The sequence below is a fragment of the Scyliorhinus torazame genome, chromosome 11 (genome assembly GCF_047496885.1).
Source record: "Scyliorhinus torazame isolate Kashiwa2021f chromosome 11, sScyTor2.1, whole genome shotgun sequence".
In the NCBI taxonomy this organism is placed as follows: domain Eukaryota; kingdom Metazoa; phylum Chordata; class Chondrichthyes; order Carcharhiniformes; family Scyliorhinidae; genus Scyliorhinus; species Scyliorhinus torazame.
In genome coordinates this window covers 251406970-251424223 of record NC_092717.1, presented here as the reverse complement: position 1 = coordinate 251424223, position 17254 = coordinate 251406970, and the positions used below count along the sequence as shown (strand labels likewise).

General features: G+C 62.2%; 1 protein-coding gene across 1 annotated transcript in view; it reads right to left on the bottom strand.

Annotated features, from left to right (window-relative positions):
* Positions 1-17254, bottom strand: part of LOC140385965 (anion exchange protein 2-like) — a gene marked incomplete at its 3' end in the record, with an annotated part of 360889 nt that overhangs the window by 127433 nt on the left and 216202 nt on the right. The window contains exons 4-5 of the mRNA XM_072468609.1: positions 4233-4462; positions 2606-2760 (exon numbers count right to left, since the gene is read on the bottom strand). Coding sequence (XP_072324710.1) covers positions 2606-2760; positions 4233-4462 — 385 coding nt within the window. The remainder of the gene's footprint in view (positions 1-2605; positions 2761-4232; positions 4463-17254) is intronic.

Genomic DNA, 17254 nt, shown 5'->3' with positions numbered 1-17254 from the left:
AACAGAAAATACGCCCCCATATAGACCAATACACAAACCAACCCTCATCGAGACCAACACACAAACCACACATCCATACAGACCAATACACAAACCACACCCCCATACAGACCAATACACAAACCACTCTCGTCCAGACCAATACACAACCCACACACCCAACCACATACCATTACACAAACCACACCCTCGTACAGTCCAATACACAAACCACACACCCAACCACATACCATTACACAAGCCACATACCCCAATATAGACCAATCCACAAAGCCCCCCACATACAGCCCAATACACAACTCCCCCCATATAGACCAATACACAACCCCCCCCATACAGACCAATACACAACCCCCCATAACGACCAGTACACAAACCACCCCCATTCAGACCAATACACAAACCCCCCCATAATGACCAGTGCACAAACCACACCCCCAGACAGACCAATACACAAACTACACCTCTATACAGATCTCCACACAAACCACACCCCCATACAGACCAATACACAAACCACACCCCCATACAGACCAATATACAAACCACACCCCCATACAGACCAATATACAAAGCACAAACTCCATACAGACCAATACACAAACCACACCCTCATACAGACCAATACACAAACCCCCAAAACGACCAGTACACAAACCCCCCATACAGACCAATACACAACCTCCCCATAATGACCAGTGCACAAACCACACCCCCATACAGACCAATATACAAAGCACAAACTCCATACAGACCAATACACAAACCACACCCTCATAAAGACCATCAAGACTAACCACACCCCCACACAGCCCAATACACAACCCCCCCCACACAGACCAATCCACAAACCCCCCCATACAGACCAATACACAAACCAGCCCCCATATAGACAAATACACAAACCACCCCCAATTAGACCAATACACAAACCACACCCCCATACAGACCAATACACAAACCACACCCCCATACAGACCAATACACAAACCCCCCCCATAACGACCACTGCACAAACCACACCCCCATACAGACCAATACACAAACTACACCTCTGTACAGATCTCCACACAAACCACACCCCATACAGACCAATACACAAACCGCACCCCCATACAGACCAATATACAAATCACACCCCCATACAGACCAATATACAAAGCACAAACTCCATACAGACCAATACACAAACCACACCCCCATACAGACCAATACACAAACCACCCCCATATAGACCAATACACAAACCACACTCCCGTACAGACCAATCCACAAACCACCCCCCATACAGACCAATACACAAACCCCCCCATATAGACCAATACACAAACCACCCCATATAGACCAATACACAAACCACACACCCATACAGACCAACACACACACCACCATACAGACCAATACACAACCCCCCCATAAAGGCCATCAACAGAAGCCACGCCCCCATAGACCAATACACAAACCACATCCCATACAGACCAATACACAAACCAACCCCCATACAGACCAACACACAAACCACCCCCATACAGACCAATACACAAACCACTCTCGTACAGACCAATACACAAACCACACACCCAACCACATACCATTACACAAACCACACCCCCATACAGACCAATACACAAACCACACTTTCGTAAAGACCAATACACAAACCACACACCCAGCCACATACCATTACACAAGCCACATACCCCAATACAGACCAATACACAACCCCCCCATATAGACCAATACACAAACGACCCCATATAGACCAATACACAAACCACACACCCATACAGACCAACACACACCACACACAACCACAGACCAATACACAAACTCCCCCATAAAGGCCATCAACAGAAACCACGCCCATATACAAACCAATACACAAACCACACACCCATACAGACCAATACACAAACCAACCCCCATAGAGACCAACACACAAACCGCCCCCATACAGACCAATGCATAAACCACACGCTCATACAGACCAATACACAAGCCACATACCCCAATGCAGACCAATACGCAAACCATACATTTAAACACAGATTAATACACAAACCTCTGCAGACAGACCAATACACAAATCACTCTCACCCATGAAGACCAACACAACCTCCCATAGATACCAATGCACAAACCGCACCCCCCCATACAGACCAATCCACAAACCACACACCCCCATACAGGCAATACACAAACCACGCACCCCTGTAGAGACAAATACAGACCACACACCTCCTGTACAAAGCACTTCACAAACCACAGACTAATACACAAACCACACACCTTGTATTGATCAATTCACCTCCTGTACTGACCGGTACACAAACCACACACTCTCTGTACAGATCAATACATAAATCACTACATAAACCTCACGCCTCCTGTACAGGCAATAAACAAACCTCACAACTCCTTTCCTGACCAATATGCTAGCCTTACACCCCTGTACACCTTGGCATCAGTGAAAAGGACCTACAGGGAAGATGTATTAGCTGTGGATCTCATTTCATATCATTCCCTGACGGTGCGAGTGTATCTGTACCCTGGCCGGGAGTCGGTTCAGGAGGGAACCCGAATGCTGGCAAATTATGGCACTTACATTGGTCTGGTGTGCTCGCTTTTGGCAGATCTGCTCTTCTGATTGGCTGTCCCTGGCTTGATGAGGATAGATTGTTCATCCTGCTGCTTTGGGATATGTTCAGGTAGGTTGGTATGTGGGGAGCTGCTCTCTGACTCCTCATCAGACACAAAGAACTGGAACAGAAGAGGAGAAAGGCATCAGCAATCAACCAAGAGGCATCAGGAGCAGAGAGTTGCTGTCCGAGCTCAACTCCCCGCCTTCACCCAAACCCTGGTCAGCGATGGAGTTCGGCATCTCACACACTGGGCTCATTCTATCCCTCCCTAACTCGGGGCAACTCACAATTGACCGGGAGGCCTTTCGGCCCATGGTGTCTGTTCTAGCTCTTTGGAAGAGTTATCCAATTAATCCCACAGCCCAGTTTCTTCCCACAGTGCTGCAAATTTCTCCTTTGGAAATCCCACTGAAAGTTATGATTGAATCAGTTTCCACCGCACCTCACACTTCGCATCCCAGATCACCAAAACTCACAACATTAAAACACATCTCTTCCCCCCCTGCCCCCCCGAGTCATTTCCCAGTTATCTCAAATCTCTGCTCACTGAACCTCCTGCCAAAGGAAGCAGTTTCTCCTTGCTTACTTTATTAAACCCGTTGTGATTTTGATTAAGACTCCGCTTAACATCCTCAACTCATTGAAACTTAGAAAATAGAAGCAGGAGGAGGCCATTCGGCCCTTCGAGCCTGCTCCCCCAATCATTATGATCAATACCTTGATCCCCCCCCCCCCGATATCCCTTTAGGCCCAAGAGCTGTATCTAATTCCTTCTTGAAATTACACAACATTTTGGCCTCAACTACTTTCTGTGGGAGTGAATTCCACAGATTCACCGCTCTCTGGGTGAAGAAATTTCTCCTCACCTCAGTCCTAAAAGTCCCTTATCCTCCATCCCTGACCCCTAGTTCTGGACTCCCCCACCATCGGGAACATTCTTTCTGAATCTACCCTGTCTAATCCTGTTAGAATTTTGTAAGTTTCTATGAGATCCCCTCTCACTCTTCGAAACTCCAATCAGTATAATCCTAACCGACTTAGTCTCTCCTCATAAGACAGTCCCGCCACCCCAGGAATCAGTCTGGTAAACCTTCGCTGCTCCCCCTCCACAGCAAGAACATCCTTCCTCAGATAAGGACACCAAAACTGGACACAATACTCCAGGTGTGGGTTAGCACAGAGCTAAAGTGCAGACCAAGGCAGGCCAGCAGCACGGTTCAATTCCCGTACCAGCCTCCCCGAACAGGCACCGGAATGTGGCGACTAGGGGCTTTTCACAGTAACTTCATTTGAAGCCTACTTGTGGCAATAAGCGATTTTCATTTCATTTCATCAATGCTCTATACAATTGCAGTAAAACATCTCCATTCCTGCACTGAAATCCTCTCGCTATGAAGGCCGCTTGCTTCATTTTACTCCAAACAGAATAACCCTGGATTCTTTCGTCTCTGTACATAACTGAATTGTAGATCGCTGTCTATACCTCTTGTGATCAGTGTGACTCGCACTGATCCTGCGACCCTCACTACCTGAGAGGCCCGGAACGACATACCCTCTTTGTTTCCCACTGCCCAGACCCACGATTCTCACCTGAACATCATGTGCGGCATCCAGCTGGAGGGGTTCCTCCATGGGCTCCTTCTCCTCCTGCGCTCCATCAGTCTGCTCCTCCTCTTCGTCACCTTCCTCTATGGTGGGAGCACCAATCGGAGAAGCCACCGTCTTTTTGCTCTTCTTCTGGGTGCCTTTCTTTCTCCGTCCTTCCGACGGTAGGTGCGTGGACAGCGGGTGGTGGGTGTGAAGGGAGGAATGACGATGGTCTTTGGAAAGAGGAGGGAGAGAGGATTCCGATCAAACATTATTACAAAGACTTTAATTTATATTAACTAATATATTTCATCAATATATCCAGCCACCCAATTCATAGTTATTATTGTGACGGAGGAAATGTGCCCGCCAATCTGTGCATAGCAAGATCCCACAAACAGTGATCTGACAGTGACCAGGCCACCTGTTTTAGTGCGGGTGGCTGAGGGAAACGCCCTCAGTACTGACCCTCTGACAGTGCGGCACTCCCTCAGTACTGACCCTCTGACAGTGCAGCACTCCCTCAGTACTGACCCTCTGACAGTGCGGCACTCCCTCAGTACTGCTGACCCTCTGACAGTGCGGCACTCCCTCAGTACTGACCCTCTGACAGGGCAGCACTCCCTCAGTACTGACTCTCTGACAGTGCGGCACTCCCTCAGTACTGACCCTCCGACAGTGCGGCACTCCCTCAGCACTGACCCTCTGACAGTGCGGCACTCCCTCAGTACTGACCCTCTGACAGTGCGGCACTCCCTCAGTACTGACCCTCTGACAGTGCGGCACTCCCTCAGTACTGACTCTCTGACAGTGCGGCACTCCCTCAGTACTGACCCTCCGACAGTGCGGCACTCCCTCAGCACTGACCCTCTGACAGTGCGGCACTCCCTCAGTACTGACCCTCTGACAGTGCGGCACTCCCTCAGTACTGACCCTCTGACAGTGCAGCATTCCCTCAGTACTGACCCTCTGACAGTGCGGCACTCCCTCAGTACTGACCCTCTGACAGTGCGGAGCTCCCTCAGCACTGACCCTCTGACAGTGCGGCACTCCCTCAGTACTGACCCTCTGACAGTGCAGCACTCCCTCAGTACTGACCCTCCGACAGTGCGGCACTCCCTCAGTACTGACCCTCTGACAGTGCGGAGCTCCCACAGCACTGACCCTCTGACAGTGCGGCACTCCCTCAGTACTGACCCTCTGACAGTGCGGCACTCCCTCAGTACTGACCCGCTGACAGTGCAGCACTCCCTCAGTACTGACCCTCTGACGGTGCTGCACTCCCTCAGTACTGACCCTCTGACAGTGCGGCACTCCCTCAGTACTGACCCTCTGACAGTGCGGCACTCCCTCAGTACTGACCCTCTGACTGTGCGGCACTCCCTCAGTATTGACCCTCTGACAGTGCGGCGCTCCCTCAGCACTGACCCTCTGACAGTGCGGCACTCCCTCAGTACTGACCCTCTGACACTGCGGCACTCCCTCAGCACTGACCCTCTGACAGTGCAGCACTCCCTCAGTACTGACCCTCTGACAGTGCAGCACTCCCCCAGTACTGACCCAGGAGGTCGGGGGCTCCGGGGTACAGGAGGTCGGGGGCTCCGGGGTACAGGAGGTCGGGTGCTCCGGGGTAGAGGAGGTCTGGGAATCCGGGGTACAGGAGGTCGGGGGCTCCGGGGTACAGGAGGTCGGGACTCTCCGGGGTACAGGAGGTCGGGACTCACCGGGGTACAGGAGGTCGGGTCTCCGGGGTACAGGAGGTCGGGGACTCTCTGGGGTACAGGAGGCCGGGACTCTCCGTGGTACAGGAGGCCGGGACTCTCCGGGGTACAGGAGGTCGGGACTCTCCGGGGTACAGGAGGTCGGGACTCTCCGGGGTACAGGAGGTCGGGAGTCTCCGGGGTACAGGAGGCCGGGACTCTCCGGGGTACAGGAGGTCGGGACTCCACGGGGTACAGGAGGTCGGGACTCCACGGGGTACAGGAGGTCGGGACTCCACGGGGTACAGGAGGTCGGGACTCTCCGGGGTACAGGAGGTCGGGAGTCTCCGGGGTACAGGAGGTCTGGGGCTCCGGGATACAGGAGGTCGGGACTCTCCGGGGTACAGGAGGTCTGGGGCTCCGGGATACAGGAGGTCGGGACTCTCCGGGGTACAGGAGGTCGGGACTCTCCGGGGTACAGGAGGTCGGGACTCCACGGGGTACAGGAGGTCGGGACTCCACGGGGTACAGGAGGTCGGGACTCTCCGGGGTACAGGAGGTCGGGAGTCTCCGGGGTACAGGAGGTCTGGGGCTCCGGGATACAGGAGGTCGGGACTCTCCGGGGTACAGGAGGTCGGGACTCTCCGGGGTACAGGAGGTCGGGGACTCTCTGGGGTACAGGAGGTCGGGACTCTCCGGGGTACAGGAGGTCGGGACTCCACGGGGTACAGGAGGTCGGGACTCCACGGGGTACAGGAGGTCGGGACTCTCCGGGGTACAGGAGGTCGGGAGTCTCCGGGGTACAGGAGGTCTGGGGCTCCGGGATACAGGAGGTCGGGACTCTCCGGGGTACAGGAGGTCGGGGACTCTCCGGGGTACAGGAGGCCGGGACTCTCCGGGGTACAGGAGGTCGGGACTCTCCGGGTTACAGGAGGTCGGATCTCCGGGGTACAGGAGGTCGGGGGCTCCGGGGTAGAGGAGGTCGGGACTCTCTGGGGTACAGGAGGTCGGGACTCTCCGGGGTACAGGAGGTCGGGGGCTCCGGGGTACAGGAGGTCGGGACTCTCCGGGGTACAGGAGGTCGGGGACTCTCCGGGGTACAGGAGGTCTGGGGCTCCGGGATACAGGAGGTCGGGACTCTCCGGGGTACAGGAGGTCGGGACTCTCTGGGGTACAGGAGGTCGGGACTCTCCGGGTTACAGGAGGTCGGGGACTCTCCGGGGTACAGGAGGTCGGGGGCTCCGGGGTACAGGAGGTCGGGACTCTCCGGGGTACAGGAGGTCGGGGACTCTCCGGGGTACAGGAGGTCGGGACTCTCCGGGGTACAGGAGGTCGGGGACTCTCCGGGTTACAGGAGGTCGGGACTCTCCGGGGTACAGGAGGTCTGGGGCTCCGGGATACAGGAGGTCGGGACTCTCCGGGGTACAGGAGGTCGGGGACTCTCCGGGGTACAGGAGGTCGGGACTCTCTGGGGTACAGGAGGTCGGGACTCTCCGGGTTACAGGAGGTCGGGACTCTCCGGGTTACAGGAGGTCGGGACTCTCCGGGGTACAGGAGGCCGGGACTCTCCGGGGTACAGGAGGTCGGGGACTCTCCGGGGTACAGGAGGTCGGGACTCTCCGGGTTACAGGAGGTCGGGAGTCTCCGGGGTAGAGGAGGTCGGGACTCTCTGGGGTACAGGAGGTCGGGACTCTCCGGGGTACAGGAGGTCGGGGGCTCCGGGGTAGAGGAGGTCGGGACTCTCTGGGGTACAGGAGGTCGGGACTCTCCAGGGTACAGGAGGTCGGGGGCTCCGGGGTACAGGAGGTCGGGTGCTCCGGGGTAGAGGAGGTCTGGGAATCCGGGGTACAGGAGGTCGGGACTCTCCGGGGTACAGGAGGCCGGGACTCTCCGGGGTACAGGAGGTCGGGACTCTCCGGGGTACAGGAGGCCGGGACTCTCCGGGGTACAGGAGGCCGGGACTCTCCGGGGTACAGGAGGTCGGGTGCTCCGGGGTAGAGGAGGTCGGGGACTCCGGGGTACAGGAGGTCGGGACTCTCCGGGGTACAGGAGGTCGGGACTCTCCGGGGTACAGGAGGTCGGGGACTCTCGGTGGTACAGGTGGTCGGGACTCTCCGGGGTACAGGAGGTCGGGACTCTCTGGGGTACAGGAGGTCGGGGACTCCGGGGTACAGGAGGTCGGGGACTCCGGGGTACAGGAGGTCGGGGGCTCAGGGGTACAGGAGGTCGGGACTCTCCGGGGTACAGGAGGCCGGGGACTCTCGGTGGTACAGGAGGTCGGGACTCTCCGGGGAACAGGAGGTCGGGGACTCTCCGGGGTACAGGAGGCCGGGACTCTCCGGGGTACAGGAGGTCGGGGACTCCGGGGTACAGGAGGTCGGGGGCTCCGGGGTAGAGGAGGTCGGGACTCTCTGGGGTACAGGAGGTCGGGACTCTCCGGGGTACAGGAGGTCGGGACTCTCCGGGGAACAGGAGGTCGGGACTCTCCGGGGTACAGGAGGTCGGGGACTCTCCGGGGTACAGGAGGTCGGGGACTCTCCGGGGTACAGGAGGTCGGGTCTCCGGGGTACAGGAGGTCGGGACTCTCTGGGGTACAGGAGGTCGGGACTCTCCGGGTTACAGGAGGTCGAGACTCTCCGGGGTACAGGAGGTCGGGACTCTCCGGGGTACAGGAGGTCGGGGACTCCGGGGTACAGGAGGTCGAGACTCTCCGGGGTACAGGAGGTCGGGTCTCCGGGGTACAGGAGGTCGGGACTCTCCGGGGTACAGGAGGTCGGGGACTCTCCGGGGTACAGGAGGTCGGGACTCTCCGGGTTACAGGAGGTCGGGACTCTCCGGGGTACAGGAGGTCGGGACTCTCCGGGTTACAGGAGGTCGGGACTCTCCGGGTTACAGGAGGTCGGGGACTCTCTGGGGTACAGGAGGTCGGGACTCTCCGGGGTACAGGAGGTCGGGACTCTCCGGGGTACAGGTGGTCGGGACTCTCCGGGGTACAGGAGGTCGGGACTCTCCGGGGTAGAGGAGGTCGGGACTCTCTGGGGTACAGGAGGTCGGGACTCTCCGGGTTACAGGAGGTCGGGGACTCTCCGGGGTACAGGAGGTCGGGACTCTCCGGGGTACAGGAGATCGGGGACTCTCTGGGGTACAGGAGGCCGGGACTCTCCGGGGTACAGGAGGTCGGGACTCCACGGGGTACAGGAGGTCGGGACTCTCCGGGGTACAGGAGGCCGGGACTCTCCGGGGTACAGGAGGTCGGGGACTCCGGGGTACAGGAGGTCGGGGGCTCCGGGGTACAGGAGGTCGGGACTCTCTGGGGTACAGGAGGTCGGGACTCTCCGGGGTACAGGAGGTCGGGGTCTCCGGGGTACAGGAGGCCGGGACTCTCCGGGGTACAGGAGGTCGGGACTCTCCGGGGTACAGGAGGTCGGGACTCTCCGGGGTACAGGAGGTCGGGACTCTCCGGGGTACAGGAGGTCGGGACTCTCCGGGGTACAGGAGGTCGGGACTCTCCGGGGTACAGGAGGTCGGGACTCTCCGGGGTACAGGAGGTCGGGGACTCCGGGGTACAGGAGGTCGGGACTCTCCGGGGTACAGGAGTTCGGGACTCTCCGGGGTACAGGAGGTCGGGACTCTCCGGGGTACAGGAGGTCGGGTCTCCGGGGTACAGGAGGTCGGGTCTCCGGGGTACAGGAGGTCGGGACTCTCCGGGGTACAGGAGGTCGGGGACTCTCCGGGGTACAGGAGGTCGGGACTCTCCGGGTTACAGGAGGTCGGGACTCTCCGGGGTACAGGAGGTCGGGACTCTCCGGGTTACAGGAGGTCGGGACTCTCCGGGTTACAGGAGGTCGGGGACTCTCTGGGGTACAGGAGGTCGGGACTCTCCGGGGTACAGGAGGTCGGGACTCTCCGGGGTACAGGTGGTCGGGACTCTCCGGGGTACAGGAGGTCGGGACTCTCCGGGGTAGAGGAGGTCGGGACTCTCTGGGGTACAGGAGGTCGGGACTCTCCGGGTTACAGGAGGTCGGGGACTCTCCGGGGTACAGGAGGTCGGGACTCTCCGGGGTACAGGAGATCGGGGACTCTCTGGGGTACAGGAGGCCGGGACTCTCCGGGGTACAGGAGGTCGGGACTCCACGGGGTACAGGAGGTCGGGACTCTCCGGGGTACAGGAGGCCGGGACTCTCCGGGGTACAGGAGGTCGGGGACTCCGGGGTACAGGAGGTCGGGGGCTCCGGGGTACAGGAGGTCGGGACTCTCTGGGGTACAGGAGGTCGGGACTCTCCGGGGTACAGGAGGTCGGGGTCTCCGGGGTACAGGAGGCCGGGACTCTCCGGGGTACAGGAGGTCGGGACTCTCCGGGGTACAGGAGGTCGGGACTCTCCGGGGTACAGGAGGTCGGGACTCTCCGGGGTACAGGAGGTCGGGACTCTCCGGGGTACAGGAGGTCGGGACTCTCCGGGGTACAGGAGGTCGGGACTCTCCGGGGTACAGGAGGTCGGGGACTCCGGGGTACAGGAGGTCGGGACTCTCCGGGGTACAGGAGGTCGGGACTCTCCGGGGTACAGGAGGTCGGGACTCTCCGGGGTACAGGAGGTCGGGGACTCCGGGGTACAGGAGGTCGGGGGCTCAGGGGTACAGGAGGTCGGGACTCTCCGGGGTACAGGAGGCCGGGACTCTCCGGGGTACAGGAGGTCGGGACTCCACGGGGTACAGGAGGTCGGGACTCCACGGGGTACAGGAGGTCGGGACTCTCCGGGGTACAGGAGGCCGGGACTCTCCGGGGTACAGGAGGCCGGGACTCTCCGGGGTACTGGAGGACGGGGACTCTCTGGGGTACAGGAGGTCGGGACTCCACGGGGTACAGGAGGCCGGGACTCTCCGGGGTACTGGAGGACGGGGACTCTCTGGGGTACAGGAGGTCGGGACTCCACGGGGTACAGGAGGTCGGGGACTCTCCGGGGTACAGGAGGTCGGGACTCTCCGGGTTACAGGAGGTCGGATCTCCGGGGTACAGGAGGTCGGGGGCTCCGGGGTAGAGGAGGTCGGGACTCTCTGGGGTACAGGAGGTCGGGACTCTCCGGGGTACAGGAGGTCGGGGGCTCCGGGGTAGAGGAGGTCGGGACTCTCTGGGGTACAGGAGGTCGGGACTCTCCAGGGTACAGGAGCTCGGGGACTCTCCGGGGTACAGGAGGTCGGGGGCTCCGGGGTACAGGAGGTCGGGTGCTCCGGGGTAGAGGAGGTCTGGGAATCCGGGGTACAGGAGGTCGGGACTCTCCGGGGTACAGGAGGCCGGGACTCTCCGGGGTACAGGAGGTCGGGACTCTCCGGGGTACAGGAGGCCGGGACTCTCCGGGGTACAGGAGGCCGGGACTCTCCGGGGTACAGGAGGTCGGGTGCTCCGGGGTAGAGGAGGTCGGGGACTCCGGGGTACAGGAGGTCGGGACTCTCCGGGGTACAGGAGGTCGGGGACTCTCGGTGGTACAGGTGGTCGGGACTCTCCGGGGTACAGGAGGTCGGGACTCTCTGGGGTACAGGAGGTCGGGGACTCCGGGGTACAGGAGGTCGGGGGCTCAGGGGTACAGGAGGTCGGGACTCTCCGGGGTACAGGAGGCCGGGGACTCTCGGTGGTACAGGTGGTCGGGACTCTCCGGGGTACAGGAGGTCGGGACTCTCCGGGGAACAGGAGGTCGGGGACTCTCTGGGGTACAGGTGGTCGGGACTCTCCGGGGTACAGGAGGTCGGGTCTCCGGGGTACAGGAGGTCGGGGGCTCCGGGGTACAGGAGGTCGGGACTCTCTGGGGTACAGGAGGTCGGGACTCTCCGGGGTACAGGAGGTCGGGACTCTCCGGGGTACAGGAGGTCGGGACTCTCCGGGGTACAGGAGGTCGGGACTCTCCGGGGTACAGGAGGTCGGGGACTCTCTGGGGTACAGGAGGTCGGGGACTCTCCGGGGTACAGGAGGTCGGGACTCTCCGGGGTACAGGAGATCGGGGACTCTCCGGGGTACAGGAGGTCGGGACTCTCCGGGGTACAGGAGGTCGGGGACTCTCCGGGGTACAGGAGGTCGGGACTCTCCGGGGTACAGGAGGTCGGGACTCACCGGGGTACAGGAGGTCGGGACTCTCCGGGGAACAGGAGGTCGGGGACTCTCCGGGGTACAGGAGGTCGGGACTCTCCGGGGTACAGGAGGTCGGGACTCTCCGGGGTACAGGAGGTCGGGGACTCTCCGGGGTACAGGAGGTCGGGACTCTCCGGGTTACAGGAGGTCGGGACTCTCCGGGGTACAGGAGGTCGGGACTCTCCGGGGTACAGGAGGTCGAGACTCTCCGGGGTACAGGAGGTCGAGACTCTCCGGGGTACAGGAGGTCGGGACTCTCCGGGGTACAGGAGGTCGGGACTCTCCGGGCTACAGGAGGTCGGGACTCTCCGGGGTACAGGAGGTCGAGACTCTCCGGGTTACAGGAGGTCGGGGACTCCGGGGTACAGGAGGTCGGGACTCTCCGGGGTACAGGAGGTCGGGACTCTCCGGGGTACAGGAGGTCGGGACTCTCCGGGGTACAGGAGGTCGGGACTCTCCGGGGTACAGGAGGTCAGGGACTCCGGGGTACAGGAGGTCGGGACTCTCCGGGGTACAGGAGGTCGGGGACTCTCCGGGGTACAGGAGGTCGGGACTCTCCGGGGTACAGGAGGTCGGGACTCACCGGGGTACAGGAGGTCGGGACTCTCCGGGGAACAGGAGGTCGGGGACTCTCCGGGGTACAGGAGGTCGGGACTCTCCGGGGTACAGGAGGTCGGGACTCTCCGGGGTACAGGAGGTCGGGGACTCTCCGGGGTACAGGAGGTCGGGACTCTCCGGGGTACAGGAGGTCGAGACTCTCCGGGGTACAGGAGGTCGAGACTCTCCGGGGTACAGGAGGTCGGGACTCTCCGGGGTACAGGAGGTCGGGACTCTCCGGGCTACAGGAGGTCGGGACTCTCCGGGGTACAGGAGGTCGAGACTCTCCGGGTTACAGGAGGTCGGGGACTCTCCGGGGTACAGGAGGTCGGGACTCTCCGGGTTACAGGAGGTCGGGACTCTCCGGGGTACAGGAGGTCGGGACTCTCCGGGGTACAGGAGGTCGGGACTCTCCGGGGTACAGGAGGTCGGGACTCTCCGGGGTACAGGAGGTCGGGACTCTCCGGGGTACAGGAGGTCGGGACTCTCCGGGGTACAGGAGGTCGGGACTCTCCGGGGTACAGGAGGTCGGGACTCCACGGGGTACAGGAGGTCGGGACTCCACGGGGTACAGGAGGTCGGGACTCTCCGGGGTACAGGAGGCCGGGGGCTCCAGGGTACAGGAGGCCGGGACTCTCCGGGGTACAGGAGGCCGGGACTCTCCGGGGTACAGGAGGTCGGGGACTCTCCGGGGTACAGGAGGCCGGGACTCTCCGGGGTACAGGAGGTCGGGGTCTCCGGGGTACAGGAGGTCGGGACTCTCCGGGGTACAGGAGGTCGGGACTCTCCGGGGTACAGGAGGTCGGGACTCTCTGGGGTACAGGAGGTCGGGACTCTCCGGGGTACAGGAGGTCGGGACTCTCCGGGGTACAGGAGGTCGGGACTCTCCGGGGTACAGGAGGTCGGGACTCTCTGGGGTACAGGAGGTCGGGGACTCCGGGGTACAGGAGGTCGGGGGCTCAGGGGTACAGGAGGTCGAGACTCTCCGGGGTACAGGAGGTCGGGACTCTCCGGGGAACAGGAGGTCGGGGACTCTCCGGGGTACAGGAGGTCGGGACTCTCTGGGGTACAGGAGGTCGGGACTCTCCGGGGTACAGGAGGTCGGGACTCTCCGGGGTACAGGAGATCGGGGACTCTCCGGGGTACAGGAGGTCGGGACTCTCCGGGGTACAGGAGGTCGGGACTCTCCGGGGTACAGGAGGTCGGGGGCTTCGGGATACAGGAGGTCGGGACTCTCCGGGGTACAGGAGGTCGGGACTCTCCGGGGTACAGGAGGTCGGGGACTCTCCGGGGTACAGGAGGTCGGGACTCTCTGGGGTACAGGAGGTCGGGTCTCCGGGGTACAGGAGGTCGGGGGCTCCGGGGTACAGGAGGTCGGGGGCTCCGGGGTAGAGGAGGTCGGGACTCTCCGGGATACAGGAGGTCGGGACTCTCCGGGGAACAGGAGGTCGGGGACTCTCTGGGGTACAGGAGGTCGGGACTCTCTGGGGTACAGGAGGTCGGGTCTCCGGGGTACAGGAGGTCGGGGGCTCCGGGGTAGAGGAGGTCGGGACTCTCTGGGGTACAGGAGGTCGGGACTCTCCGGGGTACAGGAGGTCGGGGGCTCCGGGGTACAGGAGGTCGGGGACTCTCTGGGGTACAGGAGGTCGGGACTCTCCGGGGTACAGGAGGTCGGGACTCTCCGGGGTACAGGAGGCCGGGACTCTCCGGGGTACAGGAGGTCGGGACTCTCCGGGGTACAGGAGGTCGGGAGCTCCGGGGTACAGGAGGCCGGGACTCTCCGGGGAACAGGAGGTCGGGACTCTCCGGGGTACAGGAGGTCGGGACTCTCCGGGGTACAGGAGGCCGGGACTCTCCGGGGAACAGGAGGTCGGGACTCTCCGGGGTACAGGAGGTCGGGACTCTCCGGGGTACAGGAGGTCGGGGACTCTCCGGGATACAGGAGGTCGGGACTCTCCGGGGTACAGGAGGTCGGGACTCTCTGGGGTACAGGAGGTCGGGGACTCTCCAGGGTACAGGAGGTCGGGGACTCTCCAGGGTACAGGAGGTCGGGACTCTCTGGGGTACAGGAGGTCGGGGACTCTCCAGGGTACAGGAGGTCGGGACTCTCTGGGGTACAGGAGGTCGGGACTCTCCGGGGTACAGGAGGTCGGGACTCTCCGGGGTACAGGAGGTCGGGAGTCTCCGGGGTACAGGAGGTCGGGACTCTCCGGGGTACAGGAGGTCGGGGACTCTCCGGGGTACAGGAGGTCGGGACTCTCCGGGGTACAGGAGGTCGGGGACTCTCTGGGGTACAGGAGGTCGGGACTCTCCGGGGTACAGGAGGTCGGGGACTCTCTGGGGTACAGGAGGCCGGGACTCTCCGGGGTACAGGAGGTCGGGACTCTCCGGGGTACAGGAGGTCGGGACTCTCCGGGGTACAGGAGGCCGGGACTCTCCGGGGTACAGGAGGTCGGGACTCACCGGGGTACAGGAGGTCGGGACTCACCGGGGTACAGGAGGTCGGGACTCACCGGGGTACAGGAGGTCGGGACTCACCGGGGTACAGGAGGCCGGGACTCTCCGGGGTACAGGAGGTCGGGAGTCTCCGGGGTACAGGAGGTCGGGACTCACCGGGGTACAGGACGTCGGGACTCACCGGGGTACAGGAGGTCGGGACTCACCGGGGTACAGGAGGTCGGGACTCTCCGTGGTACAGGTGGTCGGGACTCTCCGGGGTACAGGAGGTCGGGGACTCTCTGGGGTACAGGAGCTCGGGGACTCTCCGGGGTACAGGAGGTCGGGACTCTCCGGGGTACAGGAGGTCGGGGGCTCCGGGGTACAGGAGGTCGGGACTCTCCGGGGAACAGGAGGTCGGGACTCTCCGGGGTACAGGAGGTCGGGACTCTCCGGGGTACAGGAGGTCGGGACTCTCCGGGGAACAGGAGGTCGGGGGCTCCGGGGTACAGGAGGTCGGGACTCTCCGGGGTACAGGAGGTCGGGACTCTCCGGGGTACAGGAGGTCGGGGACTCTCCGGGGTACAGGAGGTCGGGACTCTCCGGGGTACAGGAGGTCGAGACTCTCCGGGGTACAGGAGGCCGGGGTCTCTCCGGGGTACTGGAGGACGGGGACTCTCCGGGGTACAGGAGGTCGGGACTCTCCGGGTTACAGGAGGTCGGGGGCTCCGGGGTACAGGAGGTCGGGACTCTCCGGGTTACAGGAGGTCGGGACTCTCCGGGGTACAGGAGGTCGGGACTCTCCGGGTTACAGGAGGTCGGGGGCTCCGGGGTACAGGAGGTCGGGACTCTCCGGGGTACAGGAGGTCGGGGGCTCCGGGGTACAGGAGGTCGGGACTCTCCGGGTTACAGGAGGTCGGGACTCTCCGGGGTACAGGAGGTCGGGACTCTCCGGGTTACAGGAGGTCGGGGGCTCCGGGGTACAGGAGGTCGGGACTCTCCGGGGTACAGGAGGTCGGGACTCTCCGGGGTACAGGAGGTCGGGACTCTCCGGGTTACAGGAGGTCGGGGGCTCCGGGGTACAGGAGGTCGGGACTCTCCGGGTTACAGGAGGTCGGGACTCTCCGGGGTACAGGAGGTCGGGACTCTCCGGGGTACAGGAGGTCGGGACTCTCCGGGGTACAGGAGGTCGGGACTCTCCGGGGTACAGGAGGTCGGGGCTCCACGGGGTACAGGAGGTCGGGACTCTCCGGGGTACAGGAGGTCGGGACTCACCGGGGTACAGGAGGTCGGGACTCTCCGGGGTACAGGAGGTCGGGACTCACCGGGGTACAGGAGGTCGGGACTCACCGGGGTACAGGAGGTCGGGACTCTCCGGGGTACAGGAGGTCGGGACTCACCGGGGTACAGGAGGTCGGGACTCACCGGGGTACAGGAGGTCGGGACTCACCGGGGTACAGGAGGTCGGGACTCTCCGGGGTACAGGAGGTCGGGACTCTCCGGGGTACAGGAGGTCGGGGCTCTCCGGGGTACAGGAGGTCGGGACTCTCCGGGGTACAGGAGGTCGGGACTCTCCGGGGTACAGGAGGTCGGGGACTCTCTGGGGAACAGGAGGTCGGGACTCTCCGGGGTACAGGAGCTCGGGGACTCTCCGGGGAACAGGAGGTCGGGACTCTCCGGGGTACAGGAGGTCGGGGGCTCCGGGGTACAGGAGGTCGGGACTCTCCGGGGAACAGGAGGTCGGGACTCTCCGGGGTACAGGAGGTCGGGACTCTCCGGGGAACAGGAGGTCGGGGGCTCCGGGGTACAGGAGGTCGGGACTCTCCGGGGTACAGGAGGTCGGGGACTCTCCGGGGTACAGGAGGTCGGGACTCTCCGGGGTACAGGAGGTCGAGACTCTCCGGGGTACAGGAGGCCGGGGTCTCTCCGGGGTACTGGAGGACGGGGACTCTCCGGGGAACAGGAGGTCGGGGGCTCCGGGGTACAGGAGGTCGGGACTCTCCGGGGTACAGGAGGTCGGGACTCTCCGGGGTACAGGAGGTCGGGACTCTCCGGGGTACAGGAGGTCGGGGCTCCACGGGGTACAGGAGGTCGGGACTCTCCAGGGTACAGGAGGTCGGGACTCTCCGGGGTACAGGAGGTCGGGACTCTCCGGGGTACAGGAGGTCGGGACT